Consider the following 17328-nt stretch of genomic DNA (forward strand, 5'->3'; position numbering starts at 1 on the left):
ATTATCCCATCAAACAGCTTAAGTAATTGTTAGCGTATGGCTAAACATTGTGTCATCTATACCTCTACTCCCTCCCTCCCACTGAATCCCCCTGCCTACACACACACACACACACACACTCACACACACACTCACACACACACTCACACACAGACACAGAGGATGATCTTAAAGCAAGCTCTGGATAGCACTTCAGCAGTGTTTAATGATTGAAGTTCAAGATGGCTTTTAAAGTATGAGCCTGAGCTACTTGATTTGACCATTATTAACTGATGTCAGAGATACAGAAGTAGGTTTGGGGATAAGGAAGTTGCTGAATCTAGTTTTGGACATGTAGCGTTTGCGATGCCTTTGGGACATTGGCGGGAGCTGTTGGGTTGGTGGGTTTGGAGATCAGACAGTCAGTTGAAACTCAAGGTCTTGACTATAGGAGGAAGCCCTGGGAGAAATGGGTACATCCATCATCAGAGCCTAATGAGCACCAGGGGCTGCCTTCCCTTTCAGGGGCATTCAGTTTGCCCATGCTTTGGGAAAGTGTTTAAGGGAATAGAACCTAGAAGGCTATTCTTTACGTATATAATCTCACTTATTTGCACATAATCTGTCTTAGGAGATGACACTATAAGAAATCTGTTGGGAATTCTAAAAATGGATTAAAGCAATGCCTAAGAACATGTATTGGTTTATGTTTCTGTGGTATGATTTAGCCTTATCAAATGTTATCACCAAAGAAAATGGGAGAGAGAATATCCAGTGATTTCCTGATGTCACCATCTGCCCTTGCCTTTTTCAGGGACCGACTTTCTGCTAGTGACATGCTTCAAGTCCGGAAAGTAATGGAACACGTCTATGAGAAAATCATCAACTTGGATAATGAGTCTCAAACCACTAGCTCTTCTAATAATGAAAAACCAGGAGAACAGGAGAAAGAGGAGGATATTGCTGTATTGGCAGAGGAGAAAATTGAGCTTTTGTGCCAGGACCAGGTAAATGGATTGAGGACACTGCCCCCTTGTTTCCAGTGCTGGTGCTCAGAATTTCCTAATGTGGTAGGGTTGTGGTTTCCAGATCTGTTGCCTTGCAGGGGTCGGGGCAGGGCTTCTGTTTTTAGAGAGACTGTAAGGAGCGCCGGGTCTCCCACCTATTTGTGAGGCCCTTTCTGGAGGGCTTGATTAACCCACCCTAAAGCTTCCATTTACCCTGGGGGCAGTTTTCAGGAAAGGGACAAGGAGATTGAAATGCACACACAGACAGATGTGGATGTGCTGGTGGATTTTTTTTTCTGAAAAGAAAGCCACACGCTCATCTTGATGTGCAGAGCAGCATCTGCTGTGTTAGTTTAAGATCTGAAGAGGAGGTGAGTGGAGCATCTGTGGAAATGCTGTAAATGAGGATTCACTCGAGGCATTTCTTCAGAACAGCTGAACGTGTCGTGTCTCCCCTAGCCACATGAGTTGCACATCTCCCGTGCCCAGATTCATGCCTGCATGCAGCAAGAACAGGCCACCAAGCATGGGCAAGGAGAGTTCAGCATTAGCAATAACGGCCTGAGATACTGGATACCTTTTTTATTTACTTTTTGTTATTCAGGTTTTGGATCCAAATATGGACCTTCGAACAGTGAAACACTTCATATGGAAGAGTGGTGGTGACCTCACCCTCCATTACCGTCAGAAGTCCACGTGAAGGGCAGGCCAGCACTCCTGGGTATTCATTTACTGACCTTCCTCTATGGCCCCAAGAGTAGTCCTAGGAAGCCCAGAGCCCCAATGGGAACAAGACTTCTAACGACTGATTTGGTATGGACCGAGATTATCTTTCCATTGAAGTGACTAATCAAGATGTAATATAGAAACCAGTCTCCATGTGTAGATTAAGCTGTCCCAGGGGAGGCAGAGTGCCAGAGCAGAAGAGCCCCAAGCAGGCTGTGTTGCGAGATGTACTGAGGACTGAAGAGAGGCCAGCACAGATTTTGCTTCCTCCTTTTGTTTCCAAGGACCTTATCTTGATCTGTTAGCACTTGTCAGAGACACATGGTAGGGCCACGTCTGTCACTGTGTTCCAACTCCAATCCCACACACTCGGGAGCTTTTCTAAGAGTACATTCCATCTACGCAGTACCTATGAAGGCTTTTTCCAAGTTTGTCATTAAAAAAACAAACAAGTTGTTTTCACCATTTAAGACAGTTATTTTTAATAGGAATTGGCTGTTGCACAATTCAAGAGCCAGCCCATTTCATAATAAATGATTACTGTTGGGCTTGTTTTTAATACTGCATCTCAGATGTGTTGTTGTAGGCAGATCTGTCGAAACCCCAGGTGCTGGGTCACAGCGCTTGGACTGCCAGCCTAGACTGCGCCCAGCCCATGCCCAGCTGGGACGCCTGGACTGCGCGGCGGCCGCAAGGAGGCGCAGCTCTCTCACGCCTTCCTCCACTGTGTTTTCTTTATGGGCAAGACCAGGTGACACCACAGGGTCTTGCTCCGGGTGAGCAGCATGACACCATCAAAACTTAAGACCATAATGAGATCCTAACTTCATTTCAATGCTACCTAATATTTCTGGTGTCAGAGTAAAAGGGTATCGTAATGAGTTAATTTGATATTCATGTCCTGGAAGTATACATGTTTTGTTTTTTCCAGTTTTATATGCAGGTTTGTGTTGTTGTACCTGTATCCAGATTTCTTTTCACTGTTCTTTCTAACAATCTAAAGCTTTCATAGAATCATTTCGATCTTGTACAGAATATAACTTATTGGGGATAAACACTTTAACTTTTGGCAGAAAAAAACATACTTTGGATCCTCCCCAAGGTCATTTGTACTCGGAATAGAACAATGGTCCACCCCCATAAAACTACATAAGACAAGCCTCCTGTGTGAAGCCAGAAGCACAAGTGCCTTCAGAGGGCAGTTTATTCCAGTCCAGTTGCCTCCCCAGCTTGTGTGTGGCCCGTCCCCGTAATAGCAGGGACTGTGGAGGGGGTGGGGAAGGTTTTTTCTTTTCTACATCTGCACAGGTTCAGCTGGAGGCAGCTGATGGGCCTGGGTCCAGACCTAACCATTTGAGATACTCTGATCCGCACAACTGTAGAGACAGGGTTCACTCACTGCTGGTCAGCCTCCTTTGGAAAGTGGAGCGGTCATTGCCTCCAGCACTTCGAAGAAGTGAGCAAAGACACGCCACATTTCCAACGAGTCTGTCTCCCTTATGCAGAGAGCAACGGCTTTTTTAAAAAAAAAATCCTTTCTATCTGTTGAATACAACGGTGCACTTTCGGTGCACATTTTTTAGCAATAGTTGTGAATTAATGGCTAAAAAAAAAAAAACAAAACTAATTTCCCAGCCCTCAGCTTTGTTTGCACGAAGGGCCCTTGGGCTGAAGGAATAGGTCTCGCTGGGGCATGCTGCCCCATGTGCTGAGTCTTGAGGGGCGGCTGTGCTCCCTTCCCATCTTAGATCTGACGCCCCTGCCCCAGCATGGTTGTGTTTTTTTATTGTTCCAGTCAAACCCGTAATAGTTTCCAGAAGATCTGACAGTCTGCAATGCCAAAAGGGTAAAAATCTGTATTTCACAGTTGTATAGAATAAAGGCTTTAGTTAAAATATTTCAAAGTGTATGGTACACATTTATTTCCACTTGTCATTTTCCTTTATAGCAGGTTAGAGAAACTTCTGGTTTTGTGTTTACCCTGGAAATAATTAGCATTGATATCCGTTTTATCCCCCAGTTTAGGGAGGGGGGTGTGTTAACGTGAGGGCAGGAAGAACCAGGTCCCTTGGGTGAGGGTGACCCTGGGTCAGGCCGCCAGGTTAGTGAAGGGAAACTGGCTTCAGAACAGGCCTGGCGTGATTCTACTTCCTGGATTCCTGCAGGCAGACACTGGGCTCCCAGACAACCCAGGAACCAGGTTCTGGCACTGGCTCTGGACACAATGCCTCCCTATTCTGCAGGCTTATCAGCTGCTCTGGTAGACCTGACAAAACTTTGCTTCTTAAATGCAGTCACAGTGCAGGAAACTTGAGGTGTTTGCTGATATGGGGCCCCTCCCTCCATATCTTTGGTCTGGGCCCCTCTATGAGCCTAACGGAGCTCTGAATTCCCTCTAAGGGCACACACCAAATCAAATGGTAAAGGTGGGACTTTTGACTGGGCTGAGGCTAGAAGGCCAGGGCGGAGGCAGCTTTCATGGTAATCAGCAAGGGCTGTGGGAAGGTGAGGGACTCTGGCCAAAGAGAGGACTTCAGGTGATAAGGATCACCGCTGCACGGAGCCCTCCTCTTGCTGTGGGACCTAGGCAGAGCAAGACGCACAACCCAGTCTCAGCCTCCTGAGGCACTGGGGGAGAGGGGAACAGCCCTCTCCCGTACTGTGGGAAATACCAGCGGGCCCTGACTCACTCTTGTCCAGGCGCCTCATCCCTGCGTGGGGTGGGAGCTGTGTGTAAAGTACTCCAGGCGGGAGGACGGGCTCTGAGAGCCTGCTTAGGATGGTGAACTTAAATTTGTTAACTATTATTCACCACTAGGGTGGCTAGATGACTTGTATATTTAAAAGAGATAATTGTAAAAGTTTGGGAGCTGACAGGTTTCCCAGCTGGGGACGCTAGGTCCGTGGGATATAGATGCTGGGGAAGCAGCAGCATCACGGCCCAAGCACAGGTGAGTCTCTGCTGAAGGGCCCAGGATTTCCAACCTTCCCTCAGGAGAAGGGGCCAGGTTCACTGGAGTTTGTGGTCAGCCTGAGCCAACTGTGCACACTAGCACAGGGTGAGACGGCAAATGGGGCGGCAGGGGTCCCAGGGCTTGGGGGTGCCCTCCATTACAGATAGGCTGGCTGTAATGGAAAGAATCAAGGCAAGCGCTACGGAACGATTAGACAAACACTCCACAGCAACCCCTTCCTCCCTCACCCCATCTTCACACCTGCTGGTTCCTGTACTCTGCTACCTGCCGTGTAGCCACAGTGACTGGAGCAGGAACATGCAATGGGCACATGGCCCAAAGATGCCCATCCCCAAGGCCCATGGCCTCTACCAATGGAAGCTCCATGCCCGACCCAAGCAGCAAAGAATCCTCTCCTACCCCAGCTTCTGGAAAACTTACTTAATCTGGTGCTGTTCCCAGCCCCCTGCTACGCCAAAAGTACTTGTTTGAGATTCTTAGACAAGTGCCCAATTCCCCAAAGCCAGGACCACCAGGCAGAATGACTGCTGGTAGGTTTTTCTCTTGGAGACCAGTAGGGTCTGAGTGGACACAAAAGCCCCCCCGTCGGCAGAAGACACTGCGCAGCACTCAGGGCCTCAGCCCAGGAAGCACTAACACAGGCCACCCCACACAGTGTGGCCTGAGCTGCCCCCCACTTCCAGGCCTCGTGAGACGCCGTCAGAAGGCCTGGTTCACAGCCCAGAGTGGTCAGGAGTGGAGAGCCGGGCCTGGCCAGGAGACCCCCCAGCCTCCATCCCGCAGTCTGGGCTCTCTGGGCTTGCTGGCTCCTCCTCCGCCTGGGCTTCGAGCAGCTCAGCAGACAGCCCGTCTTCGGGTGAGGCGGCAGAAGTGAGGCTGTCGGGAAGGGTCAGCTGAGGCAGGTGGTCTGGCTGGGCCTGGGCGCCGGGGCTGTCTGGGAAGGAGACCTCAAACTCGGACCCAGACCAGGTGGCCTCACCTGAAACACACAGGGTGGAGCTGAGGAGGCCCACAAAACCTGGGCCAGTGTGGCCTGGGCAGTCACCCCACTGACCCCCAGCTCCTGCCCCCTGTGTTGATGGGATGAGAGCACCAGTGTATGAGCGCCTTGATGTGGCTGCCCTCCCCCACAGGCCAGCCTCTAACCCGGCTATCAGGGCCACCTTTGCCACAACCCAGGGTCCCCCCCCAGAGGGGCCAGCCCCTCACCACCACGCTCGTGAGAACCGCTGCTGGAGCAGACATCCTCCAGCCCTGAGGCTGAGGCCACAGGGGGGGTCAGCTCTGTGGAAGAGGGCAGGCCAGGCCAGACGCTGGTGTTGCTACTGTCCAGGAGGGAGAGGCCAGACACGTCCAGGAAGCCTGCGGGGAGGCACACGATTCTCTGTCGGCACAGAACCCTGACCGCTGGAAGGCCAGCGCCTCAGGCTCACTGTGCCCAGTTTCTGGGGCATCTGGCCTGGCCTGAGACTGAAACCTCAGCTGTTTGTGAAGCTCCCAGCCAGCCCCAGAGGCTCCCACAGCCGGTTTCTGAGGAAAGAAAGGGGCCTGGGGTGGGTGATCACAGGAATAGCCCAGCGGCAGAGGGCCCGGACCCTGCCCTGTGCCCAGTGTACTGTGTGGCCTTGAGCAGGCCCCCTCTCGCCTCTGGACGGCAGCCTCCCCATCTGCACGCTGATCACATCATCTGCGACTAGCCTGGCAGGTACGAGATAGCTGCCAACGCCCAGCCCTCAGCTTGCTCTCGGCCTGCTCGGTACCTGGGTCCATGACTCGCTGAAGTGGAGGTGGAGGCTGCAGAGGAATCTCCATGGAACGGGGTGGGTCTCCAAGGTCTTGAGCGCCCTGGGTAAGACTTTCAGGCCCAGGGGGCTGTTCCTCTGTGGAGGAGTCAGGTGCCTGCAGCAAGGCCTAAGGGGAGCCAGGGAAAAAGAGGAATCAGAGGGCCCTGTCAGGACAGGGCTGCTGCTGCTGCTGCTGCTGCTAAGTCGCTTCAGTCATGTCTGACTCTGTGTGACCCCATAGACGGCAGCCCATCAGGCTCCCTGGGATTCTCCAGGCAAGAGTACTGGAGTGGGGTGCCATTGCCTTCTCCGCACGACAGGGTTAGTCCAACCTAACCCCTACCCCACACCTACCCTGGGAGCACCACTCAGCTCACAGGAGCAAGCAGCCTTGGGGATCTACTGCTTCCTCTACAGATGTGTAGCCAGGCAAGAGAGGCCCAGCTGGCCTCCCATGAGGTGCCAACATGGACTTGGGGTCCCCTTCCCACTCTGCTGAGCAGCCCTGTCTGTGACCCCCTGGCATAGTGCATGCCTGGAGAGTAGTTCCCGAGTGCCCGCATGCAGACCCCAGGCACCAGCCTGATGCCCAGAGGCACTTGGGCCAGACACACAGTCCCTGGCCTAACTTTGCGACAGACTCAGGGAGTCACAAGACAAGGCTCTGCCCACCCCTGAGCCTCAGTGTCCCAATCGTGAAATGAAAATGACAACCAGTGCCTCGCACTCCCCTCACCTGCAGACCCAAGGGGCAGGGAAATCAAAGCAGGTTGCACGGTCCCGGGACTGGCCCCATCTGCTCCGCCTGGGTCCCACAAGCCGGGGGGCTTCCCAAGGGCTCCACAGATAGGCTCCCGGTGAGGACAGCCCCCGTCTCCTCCTTTCCCAGCTGCAGGCCCCTCTGCCCACATGAAACTCCCCTCTTGCCCCAGCTGGCCAGTGCTCCCCACGTACCTCCACATAGTCACCCTGTTTGGAGCCTGTCTCCAGGCCAAAAGGGGCAGGAGAGTCCTGGGGGCCGGGTCCAGGCGGTGGAGCACCAGGCGGTGGGGCACCGGGCGGCGGGCCACCAGGCGGCTTCTTGTGGTGGCTGGGGGGCTGGGTTGGGATCCGGTGCAGATACCCGTAACCAATACCACAGCCCAGGCTGTCAAAGGCCAGAAACACCCTCCTGGGCTTGTCCCACAGCCCTTCCTACCCCTGCCACCCCCACCCACCAGCAATGAGAGGGTCTCCTAGACCAACATCAGCCTCAGGACCCCTGGGCCCAGGGCCCAGCCCTCCACCCCCACCGTGGGACTCAAGGTCCACACCCACTGGCCAGGCGCCCCACAGAGCCCCACCCCACAGCCCTCCAATCCCAGGAAGTACCTGCCCTCTCCACCCCAGGCTGCATTGGGGGTGACAGTCACCTCCCGGCAGGAGTCAGACTCAGAATTGTAAACCATCAGCTTCAAGGCCTTCCCCTCGTGGGACTCGATGAGCGAGAAGAAGTCCTCGGACTACAACAGACACATAGCACCTAAGCCCTGTTCCCACTCTGGGATGGGAAGCCTCACAAGACAAGATACTTCTCATGGACAGCACCCCATCCAAGGGGCCGGGGGAGTGGGGAGGGAAGGCTGCCCTTCCTCACCTCCTGGAGGATCTGGTCCGAGCCCACAACGTAGTCTGTGTAGGGGCGCAGGCCTGCGAGGGCAGCAGGTGAAGAGGGTTCCACATCCTGCGGAAAAAGAATCACGAATTATCCAACTGTCAGCCTTGCTACTGGGGGGCAGCGGGTGGAGAGCTGTGTCTTCAGGGGGTGAGTAGTATACCTGTCCTCCATCCCCAGGCCAAGACCTCAAACCCAGACTCGCCCAGCCCCACCCAGCCCCTGTTCCCCTGCCTCCCCCAGTCCACAGTCTGCCCAGCAGAGGGCAGCACTGTGTCACGGCTCACCTTACAGCTCCCGCATCTGACCACCCGATCCAAGTCCAGCCTCCCCCCGCTGCGAGCTGGGGCACTGAAGACAGACACTTTACTCCTCTGCCCCAGTTTCCCCACAGTTAAAAGTAGGATATATAGTACTTAGGCAAAAGGTTGCTGAGAAGACCAAAAAAAAATAATAATACATGTACAGAATGAAAACCACACCTTGTCCCACAGTAAATACCTCACTTTATTGCTGTTACTGCTGCAGGCATAGGGCTGAAGACCTTGGGACAGGGGGGAAGTTAAAGGCGAGGGTGGTGATAAGTAGGTGCCAGGATTGCCTTCTCCCTTGGGAAGCTCCATTCCCCGATCCCAGTCTCCCAAGAAACGTGGAAGGATTTGCATCATCACCCCTGCACTGCACTCATGGATAGAGTAAGGCCAGCTGAAAAGGTTGAGCAGACTCCCCCAAGGAGTCAGTGAGCAACAGAAGCAACTAGAAACCAAATCAGCCCATTTCCAGCTCAGGGCTCCTCCCGCCCATCAAGCTGCAGGACTGTGCATTCAAGAACCGGGGCACAATCAGTGACTGCATGTCACACATGTGTGCATGTATGTCTAGGAACGAACACTAACAGCAACAGCTGTGACAGCTCAGTCACGGAGACTCATTAAGGTTCAGACCCCAGGCACCAGTCGAGTGCCCGAAGGGGCTCTCAGGGGACCTGCCCAAAAAAACATGATACTGGTAATACCCTAGAGTATACCAGAAAAAAACACTCTTTTTAGATAAGGACTAAAGCAGCAGCAGGATTTCCCAGGTGGCACAGTGGTAAAGAATCTGCCTGCCAATGCAGGAGATACAGGTTCAATCCCTGGGTCGGGAAGATCCCCTGGAGAAGGGCATGGCAGCTCACTCCAGTGTTCTTGCCTGGAGACTCCCATGGACAGAGGAGTCTGGTGGGCTACAGTCCACGGGGTTGCAGAATCAGACACGACTTAGCAACTAAACAATGCAAAGCAGTAACAGCAGCATTCTGGCAGCACAACGACCCTTCCAGCAGATGGCGGCCCCATCTTTCCAAAGAAGAAACCAAGGTCTGGAGTGTAAGAAATTACCCAAAGTCAGAGGGCCCTGTTCAGGTGACGAGGAGTTGCCCTCTCTGGGACCCTGGAACAAGGAGACCACACCCTGCCCTCAGAATCCCCGGACAGGCCCAGTGGCTGCCGGCCTTTCCTAGGAGGCCTCCCCACACACCCATCCCCGTCCGCCCCAGTGATCCCACCGCCACGCCCCACTCACCAGCACATGCCACACATGCTCGCTGGCCCGGCGGAAGCTGCAGAAGCGGACGCTGGCACCCAGCAGGCCCTGGCCGCCCCACATGTTGCTGGGAACCACCTCCACCTCACGCACTTTCATGGTCTTCATGTTGAACACCTCCAGCTTCACTGGCTTCTCCACGTTGGCCTTCAGCAGGGCCTTGAGCGTGTCATTCTCCTTGTTCTGCAAGGGCAGCAGGGCTGACTCCTGGAGCCCCCCTCAAAACGCCCAGCCAGAACCCCCAGACAAGTCTGGGTCTGATATAGGGTGAGGGCCTTGGTGGCCAGCTGCCCCCGAGAGACCTGGTGCAGGGCTGGGTCCACAGATCAGGGCTGGGCCTGCAGCCACTGGACCCTAAGCATCCCTAAGCCCTGCTAAACCTTCCTCCCTTGGGGCCCCCAGAAAACACCACAAAGTAAGCAAAGAGCCCCCTGAGTCCAGAGCACTGCCGCACGGCCCACCCTGAAAGGCCCCTTCCAGAGCCCTCAGCCCTCTCGGCAGGCCTGGAGGCTTTGTGGACAGTGCCAGGAGTCCCCCTGCCTCTGACCCACCCCGGAGGGCCCAAGGGCTAAACTCCAGGCAGGGCCCCCATCAGGCTCACTGTTGCCCTGGAAGAGAGGGAGATGGGGTTTGGTCTCCCTCCAGCAGAAAAGGCAGGCAGGGCTGGGGTTCCCATGGGACAGCAGAACACAAACATATACACACACGCAGACACACACACGGCAGAGGCGGGGGGGAGGCCTCACCAGTCTCACACACACACACACACCAGTCACACACACACACACCCACACCCACCCACCCACCCACCCCAGAGGCAGGAGGGGGGCCTCACCAGTCTTGAGTGCCCAATGGTGATGATGAAATCAAAGTAGGGCTCCAGGCCTGCCTGCTGGGCGGGGGAGTTCTCCTGCACCTGTGCAGCAGAGGCTGCAGTCACTGCGCTGACCCCAGGGCTCTCCCGGAAACCCCCAGCCCTCAGTTCTAGAAACTGCCCCACTCCCCGCCCCAGAGAGGACACGGACCCCAGCGTGAACTGGGCCGGGCGGGCCACACATGGGCACAGCCAAGGCTCACGCCATCCTCTCTCGCTGCTTTCCTGGGCTTATGTTTCCCTCTTTCAGAAAACGACTCTTTCCAGATCGTGATCCACAGACTACGCTTCCAGACAGCCTCACAGAAAGAGCCCAGGGCAGGAGGCCACGGGGAGCCTGCGTCTGGGTGACTCAGACGCTGCCCCAGAGGCCTGCGCTGGGGCTGCTGGAGAGCCAGGAAGGTTTACCAGAAAGGGTCAGATGTGGACAGGAAAGGAGTGACCCGGGGTTGTGCCCAGAAAGACAGGAGTGGGGAAGACAGCCTGTGGCCAGATCCCAGAGGGCCCCTGACCCTGTGGTGACAGATCCAGGCAAGGTTGAGGAGGGCTGGCGGAGGAGAATGGACCCCGGGGTCGGGCATGAGCCTGAGCCAGCAAGCCTGGAGAGCAGCACACAGTTCCCTTTGCCATCCAGCCTCCCCACGTGGGCCAGCTCCTCCAGCAGCAAGTCCCAGCCCAAGGCTGCTCCTGTGCAGCCTTGCACTCCCAGACTCCCTGCTGTCTCCAAAAACACAACAGCCAGGCTTGCTGCTCTGGTGGAAATCCATCTCAAAGGCCCCATTCACAGCGCCTCGCTCAGACAATGCAGCCTTTATCCCCAGTTCTGGACCGCAGGTGGGCCCCACGCCCTCCAGCCTTTGGCTGTGAGCACTTGAAGCCCAGTGTCAACCAGGCCCCCAAGCCCCGGGCTCAGGTGGCCTCAGGTTCTGGATGCCTGCTTGAGGGGAAGGACCCGTGGCTTCTGCCACTCCCCAGGCCCTCCAATCACAGAGTCCCCGGACTGAAGGAACCCTCACCGCTGAGGCTGTGGATCCAGGCCAGTTTCCCCCTGGGATTAGGGCTCCCTCCTCACAGCAGTACCAACAGAGCCTCTCCTTGCCACTTCTAGAAGCTGCCATGGCTTCCACTGAGATGAGCCCAGAAACCCAACTCCACCCTAGTTGGCCTCGCCCAGAGGGCTGCTCCTGGGAGCCTGCTTCACTATCCCTTCTGGGGAAAGTCTGGAAAGAGGTAGCTTTTCAGGGGAGGACAGTTCATCTGGGAGAGCGGGTGGGGAGCTGCTCCTCCCTGCTGTTGGCCACTCCACCCCACCTCCCCTGGGTAAGGCCCTGGCTCCAGAGCAGGCTGGTCGCCCTGTACCCTCCTCCACCCAATGTCAGCCATTCTCCGTTATCAATGAGGCCCTGAGGCTCAGGCCCCCAGTGCGCAGGCGCAGGCTCTCTCCCAGCCCACCCTGTGCCTCCACCTCCTCGCTCCTGTGGCCTTGCCCATGCTCTGGTGGTACTCTCCTGCCTCTGCCCTGGGCCTTGTCATCGCCCACTGTGGCTCCACAGCAGAAAGCATCTGGGATGCTGCCCGCCGCACCCCCAGTCCTGCAGCAAGCACCCCCTCTGTCTGGCTTTCTCCTGGGGGTTCCTGACACCCCCAACCCCACAGCCCTACGCGTGTGCCGCTTTCCTAACCCGCGCCCCAACTCCCATCAGGGCACCTCAAGCAATTAACCGCACACGGCAGCTTCTTCTGAGGACTGGCTGGGTGCCAGGCGAGTGCACGACCTGCTTCCCCTGTCATTTAACCGCCTCACTAACCCCAACTGACAGGGAAGGAAAAGCCCTCAGTTATTCAACAGCAGCTTGACCCAGGAAATCCGACCCAGAGCTTGTTCCTGCCCACTGCCCTGTAACAGCTTGCGCAGGGCAGTGACTTCTCCACCACGCTCTGCATGTGTGGGAAGGCCAACAGTTAGAGAAAGCAGCCCACTTGTTCTTTGTTTGGTTTTCTTTTTACTATTAAGGAGGCAACATTACACTTCTACTTAAAACCTCCTGATGGTACCATACCTCAGCATTAAATCCTAAATGCCCAGGACAACAACACACCAGGCCCCACACAATGTGGCCTCACCCTTTCCCTCACAAGGGCCTGGCCATTCAAGCACACCAGTCCCAGCTCCTTACTGCTGAAGCCCAGTAAGCATAATCCTACCTCGGCATCTCCCTCCACCCTGAACACTCTTCTCCCATGTATCTATGTGTGAGTATACAGATATATACATATATATATAAAACAGGAAAAAATTTATCATGGAACTATTAAAGACCAATGATTTGAAGAATGAAAGAAAACGATCAAGCAGATTAAAAAGCTATGTAGGGGTAGTTAATTGCAAGAGTGACCAGATAAACTTCACCTAGCCTACTGTCCACTCCTTATTTCTGAGTGTCGGCTGAAATGTGACTTGATCAGAGACCTTTCCTGACCCTTCTATCTAAAACAGCACCCACTCATCACTCTGGACCCCTTACCCTGCTTTATTTTTCTCTCTAGCAACGGTCACCACCTACCACACATTTCAATTTCTAGTCTGCTCCCTTCTCTCCCGGCTGGCACCCAAATGTAAGCTCCATAAGAAAAGGGACAATGTCTCTTCTGTTCACTGCTTTATCTCCAGAACCCGGAAATCTACATGTCATAATGTATGTGCTCAAAGTCACTGTTTTTGGCTATAAGGCTATACCGTACAACACAGGGCACATAGCAAACATTTTTATATAATAACTACAAATGGAGCACAGCCTTTTAAAATTGTGTATCTGTATTGTATGCATATACAAAATTGTACATCAACTATACTTCAATTAAAAAATAAAGCTGCACGTATGAAATGAAAAAAATAAATGTTTTGTTAAGTGAAGACCCAGTTCCTCAAACTTTCCACTCTGTCCCTCTCCAACAGGCCCTTCTTGTCCTCAGTCTTACCATCCACCCTCACCCCCTGTCAATAGCCTTACTTTGCTTTCCATCAAACCTGTTGGAAGACCCTTCTGGCTGCATGCATTTCACTGGCCACTTTTTCCGCTTGGTACCACATCATGGTGTCCACTAGGGAAAGCCTATCAGCAAGCACAAATCCTGTTACCTCTGGGCCCTGGAGCCATCCTGCCTTTCCTTTTAGCAAACCTCTTCTTTGGTCCCCACTCTCATTCCCCAACCCTCCGTCGCCTCGTTGTTAACACAGCCTCCTATGACAATAGGAAAGACCACTCAAAAGTAAGGCGTCAAACTGACAAGCTACGCCCATCTCTGCAGCCATCCACCTGGGCACAAGCGAAAAGGGAGTCTGGCCCATCTGTGCTCCGGAGACAGAGACCCACCTGCCCCTCTCATCTCTGTTACAGCCCCGCCCTCTCCGAGGTACTAATCACCCCAAATGTCCATCTGGCTACGGACCCCTCTCCCCACCTTCAGGGCCTGAAACTCACTCCCATCTCCACTGTCCTCGCGAATGCTCATCCAGACCTTTGTAGCAACACGGATGACACATTCTCTGCTGACGCCCTACGGCGCTTCTCCGCAGTGTTCCACCTGGGGACCTTCCCCCTGCAGCAAATCCATCCCCGAGCCCTCTGCCGCATTCTCTCTGCTCTCCCGCTCCCACTTTCCTTGTCTGGTTCTCACTGGTCTTCGACCCCGAGAAGCGTGGGATGAAAGCCGGTGGGCTCCCCGGCAGTTGGCGACCCCCTCGATCCAACAGCGCAGACGGCCGGGACTGGGCTCTCTCCTCAGGTCCAACATGGAGCGCAGTGCACAGCAGGCGATCAATAAATGTGTTCATACAAGTGCACAAATTCTCCTGACTGAACCTGGCGCGCTCACTCTCCCCCTGGGAGAAGTGCCATTCCAGAGAGGCCCGACTCCACAAGGAAACGCTCCCGCTTCCTGCAGAGCTGGCACTTGGGGCTGGCGCTGGGCCGACCGCGGCCGCAGGCGGGCCGGGAACCCAGGGGTGCCACGGCGACTTCTCTCGGCGATGGCTCCAACCGGGAAAGGGTACCACCCTCCCCTGGGAGGCCACCCAACGCCGAGACCCCGCGGCTGCCGCCCCCGGGTCGGCGATCCGGCGTTCCCGCGCGTCGGAGCGGGTGCCGCGCTAAGACCTCCGGCGCCGCAGGGGCGACTCACCCCGTGCAGGTGGAAGCCCTCGGCGCCGCCCGCGGGCTGCTCGGCGCTGGCGCCCAGGCCCATGGCCACAGTCAGCTCGGGCGACGGTGCCCGGGACCGCGACGCCTACCCGGGAGGCCTAACCAGGTGCCCCCAGCGCGGGCTCGCCCTCTCGGCTCTCGACTACCCGCGCCTTGTCACGTGGGCGCTAGGCCACGCCCACCCCTAACTCTGACGCCCTTAGAGAGCAGCCAGCTGCTCCGTTTCCAAGGACGCGCGAGCCTCCGAGTTCCGGCCGCGAGAGGCGTACCCAGGACCCTGACTTGGGAATCTCGCTCCGGGCGGCACCACGAGACCCCGACTCTAGAGCCGCGGACGTCCAGAGATGAGCAGCAATGACTCCTCCCTTATGGTGCGTGACCCGGGCACTGCTCCCTCCGGGACTCCTCCTCTGGCCCAGTCAGCCTCGCGACCTGCAGCTCCTCTGTTACCTCTCTGACCGCTACCCAGCTTTCGCTGTCCCTGGCCTCTTCAGACGGTCTTGGTGCCTTCTCGCCTCTCTTTCCGTGGCGAGCACATCCTGTCTGGTGTTCTCCGAGTACCCTGAGCCCCTAGCCATCATCCCCACCCAGTCTTATCTCCGAGCTCCCCCAAACCAAAGCATAAAAATCCGTCACCTTGCCATTATCCGACCCCCACCCCGGCTCCAACCGCCTGGGCCTCTTCTGTGTCTTTCACCCTAGTGGATGGCACCACCGTTTGACCCCCCAGCCGTTACTCTTCCCCATACGCATCTCTAGCTCCTGTCTATCAGCAGAAAATATCAGCTCCTTATTTTATCTCCTAGCCCAGTATCACCACCATGTTCCCTCTGGGCACCTGCAACAGTCCCCCTCCCAGCTGGTTTCTCTACCTCATCTCTTCACCAGCAGTCTCCCTACCTCCACCACCACCAATAGCAACTACTCCAACACACACACAAAGGAGCCAGAGGGGTTTTTGCAAAAACACACATCTGAACACTTTCCCTACTCTCCCCCCCCCCCACCCCCGCTATCCCCATGCATAAAACCATTCCAGCTGCTTCCTATTGCCCTCAGGATGATGTCTGGGCTCTTTCATATGGCCCACAAGGCTGTTTACAATCCAACCACATCTATCCCCAACCCCAGCACCCACAAACCTTAGGGGAAGTGAGACTTCACTTTGAAATCTCAGCCTCTCTTATTGCATGACGTTTGTCAAGCCACAGCCTCCATGGGCTTTGGCTTCCTTAATTGTGAGGAATATGGAGAGAATAATGCATAAGACAATAAGCGTAAAGCCTTTTATACCCTTCACCACAGGTGGTTAGCCCACAATAACTTGCAATTCTAACTATTGCTTTCGTGATCCTTATTACTGGTCCTCCTTCTTCCGCCTTATTCCCTTGAGTTGAACTTCTCATCAACTTTTGAACCAGAGTCTGTGGTTAATTCCAAAACAAGCCATCTTCAAACTCTTTCCTAAGAAAACCGTATGGAGCTGTTTCTGTGGCTGGGGAGGAACAAGATGAGGCCAGGATATTCTTTCTCTTCTCTTTACAGAACTGGAGGAGGAGCAGGGAATAGGGGAGGGAGGTGATCAGAACAGAAGCAGAAAGGGACTCAAGACTATTGCGATTTTGCCTTCCTCCTTGCAGGCTGGGATCATTTACTACAGCAAAGAAAAGTACTTCCGCCACGTGCAGCAGGCCGCAGCTGTGGGCCTGGAAAAATTCAACAATGACCCAGTGCTGCAGTTCTTTAAAGCCTATGGAGTCCTCAGGGAAGGTGAGGACCCATCAGTGTTGCCTCCTGACCTTAGGCACTAACGCACCAGCTCCACCTGGATGCCTGCTTCTACCCTAGTCATGTTCCCCTGGAAACAGTCTTACACAGAGTGGCTAGATTTCCAGGTTAATTCACAGAAATCTGTGTAATCTATATCTAGTTGACTTTCGAGAACTTAGAGCTCATTCTCCCTGTTCTGCACCTCAGTTTCCCTGTCTATAAAATGAGTTGGGGAGAGGGCAGAAATGACCACAGGATTATTGAACCAACCCCAGGCTTGATTACTGAACCAACCTCAGGTAATGCAGGAAAAGGAAATGGTAGGTATGGACACAGTCATGTGTGGGACAGAAGCAGAGAGAGGAGTAGGGCCCCTGCAGTACCAATTCACTGACATTCAGAAGGTGGTCCTGGGCTGCCCATGGCCAATGTCAGTGGACATGGAAGGATAAATATCATCAGTGGCTCTGGGGTTATATTTTATAGCCAGCTGGGAATGCCCAGAGGTCCTTCTTCAGAACCGATACAGGGTATCCTTGCAAGTACTCACAGGAACATCTCTCAGCTCCAAGTCCTCCATCCCCTGGCCACATGGACCATGGTGCCAGCAGCGCTTTCAGGAATCTTCAGTCTTCAGGGAACTTGGGCCATTAGGGACCTGTGGACCAGTTAGTCCAAGCCTTGGGTCAGATCACACCAAGCCTTGAGTCAGCCCTGGGTCTGCCATGGAGCCTCTTGCCCTCTGAGCTTAATAACCACGTGGGCTCTCTTCA

General features: G+C 54.8%; 3 protein-coding genes across 17 annotated transcripts in view; 2 read left to right on the forward strand and 1 right to left on the reverse strand.

The window, feature by feature from the left end:
* WDR48 (WD repeat domain 48) overlaps positions 1 to 3609 on the forward strand; it is a 52681-nt gene extending 49072 nt beyond the window's left edge. Inside the window, exons 18-19 of the mRNA XM_061395984.1 lie at positions 794 to 986; positions 1591 to 3609. Coding sequence (XP_061251968.1) covers positions 794 to 986; positions 1591 to 1686 — 289 coding nt within the window. The 3' untranslated portion in view covers positions 1687 to 3609. The remainder of the gene's footprint in view (positions 1 to 793; positions 987 to 1590) is intronic.
* GORASP1 (golgi reassembly stacking protein 1) lies at positions 3549 to 17150 on the reverse strand. Of its 8 annotated transcripts, none has more exons than XM_061395993.1 (9): positions 17106 to 17150; positions 10545 to 10625; positions 9689 to 9892; positions 8108 to 8194; positions 7843 to 7973; positions 7426 to 7618; positions 6448 to 6598; positions 5897 to 6049; positions 3549 to 5666 (listed from the first exon to the last, which is right to left on the reverse strand). In XM_061395993.1, exons 1-9 carry the CDS (start codon positions 17133 to 17135, stop codon positions 5401 to 5403), a joined length of 1296 nt encoding a protein of 431 aa, XP_061251977.1. In that variant the 5' UTR covers positions 17136 to 17150; the 3' UTR covers positions 3549 to 5400. The 8 variants fall into 8 exon arrangements, with proteins under 8 accessions (XP_061251977.1, XP_061251973.1, XP_061251979.1 ...); XM_061395989.1 differs by lacking the exon at positions 17106 to 17150 and adding an exon at positions 14766 to 14938; XM_061395995.1 differs by lacking the exon at positions 17106 to 17150 and adding an exon at positions 14066 to 14682.
* Positions 15010 to 17328, forward strand: part of TTC21A (tetratricopeptide repeat domain 21A) — a 35429-nt gene continuing 33110 nt past the window's right edge. For 6 of the 8 annotated variants that reach the window (XM_061395976.1, XM_061395975.1, XM_061395977.1 and 3 more), the window contains exons 1-2: positions 15011 to 15156; positions 16426 to 16555. In XM_061395976.1, the coding sequence (XP_061251960.1) occupies positions 15130 to 15156; positions 16426 to 16555 (157 nt within the window). In that variant the 5' untranslated portion in view covers positions 15011 to 15129. Of the gene's footprint in view, positions 15157 to 16425; positions 16556 to 17328 lie in introns of all 8 variants that reach the window. The other 2 variants (XM_061395980.1, XM_061395983.1) reach the window with 2 other exon arrangements.

This window comes from Bos javanicus, chromosome 22 (genome assembly GCF_032452875.1).
Source record: "Bos javanicus breed banteng chromosome 22, ARS-OSU_banteng_1.0, whole genome shotgun sequence".
NCBI lineage: Eukaryota > Metazoa > Chordata > Mammalia > Artiodactyla > Bovidae > Bos > Bos javanicus.

What these genes read in the sequence shown, in the direction of transcription:
- GORASP1 (XM_061395987.1), bottom strand. Translation starts at nt 11,350, where the DNA reads ATGGATTTCCACCAGAGCAGCAAGCCTGGCTGTTGTGTTTTTGGAGAC. An exon ending in CGGACCAGATCCTCCAGGAG is followed by an intron (nt 7,974 to 8,107) that starts GTGAGGAAGGGC and finishes TGTCTGTTGTAG; the next exon opens with TCCGAGGACTTCTTCTCGCT. An exon ending in AACAGGGTGACTATGTGGAG is followed by an intron (nt 6,599 to 7,425) that starts GTACGTGGGGAG and finishes GGCTCCCCTTAG; the next exon opens with GCCTTGCTGCAGGCACCTGA.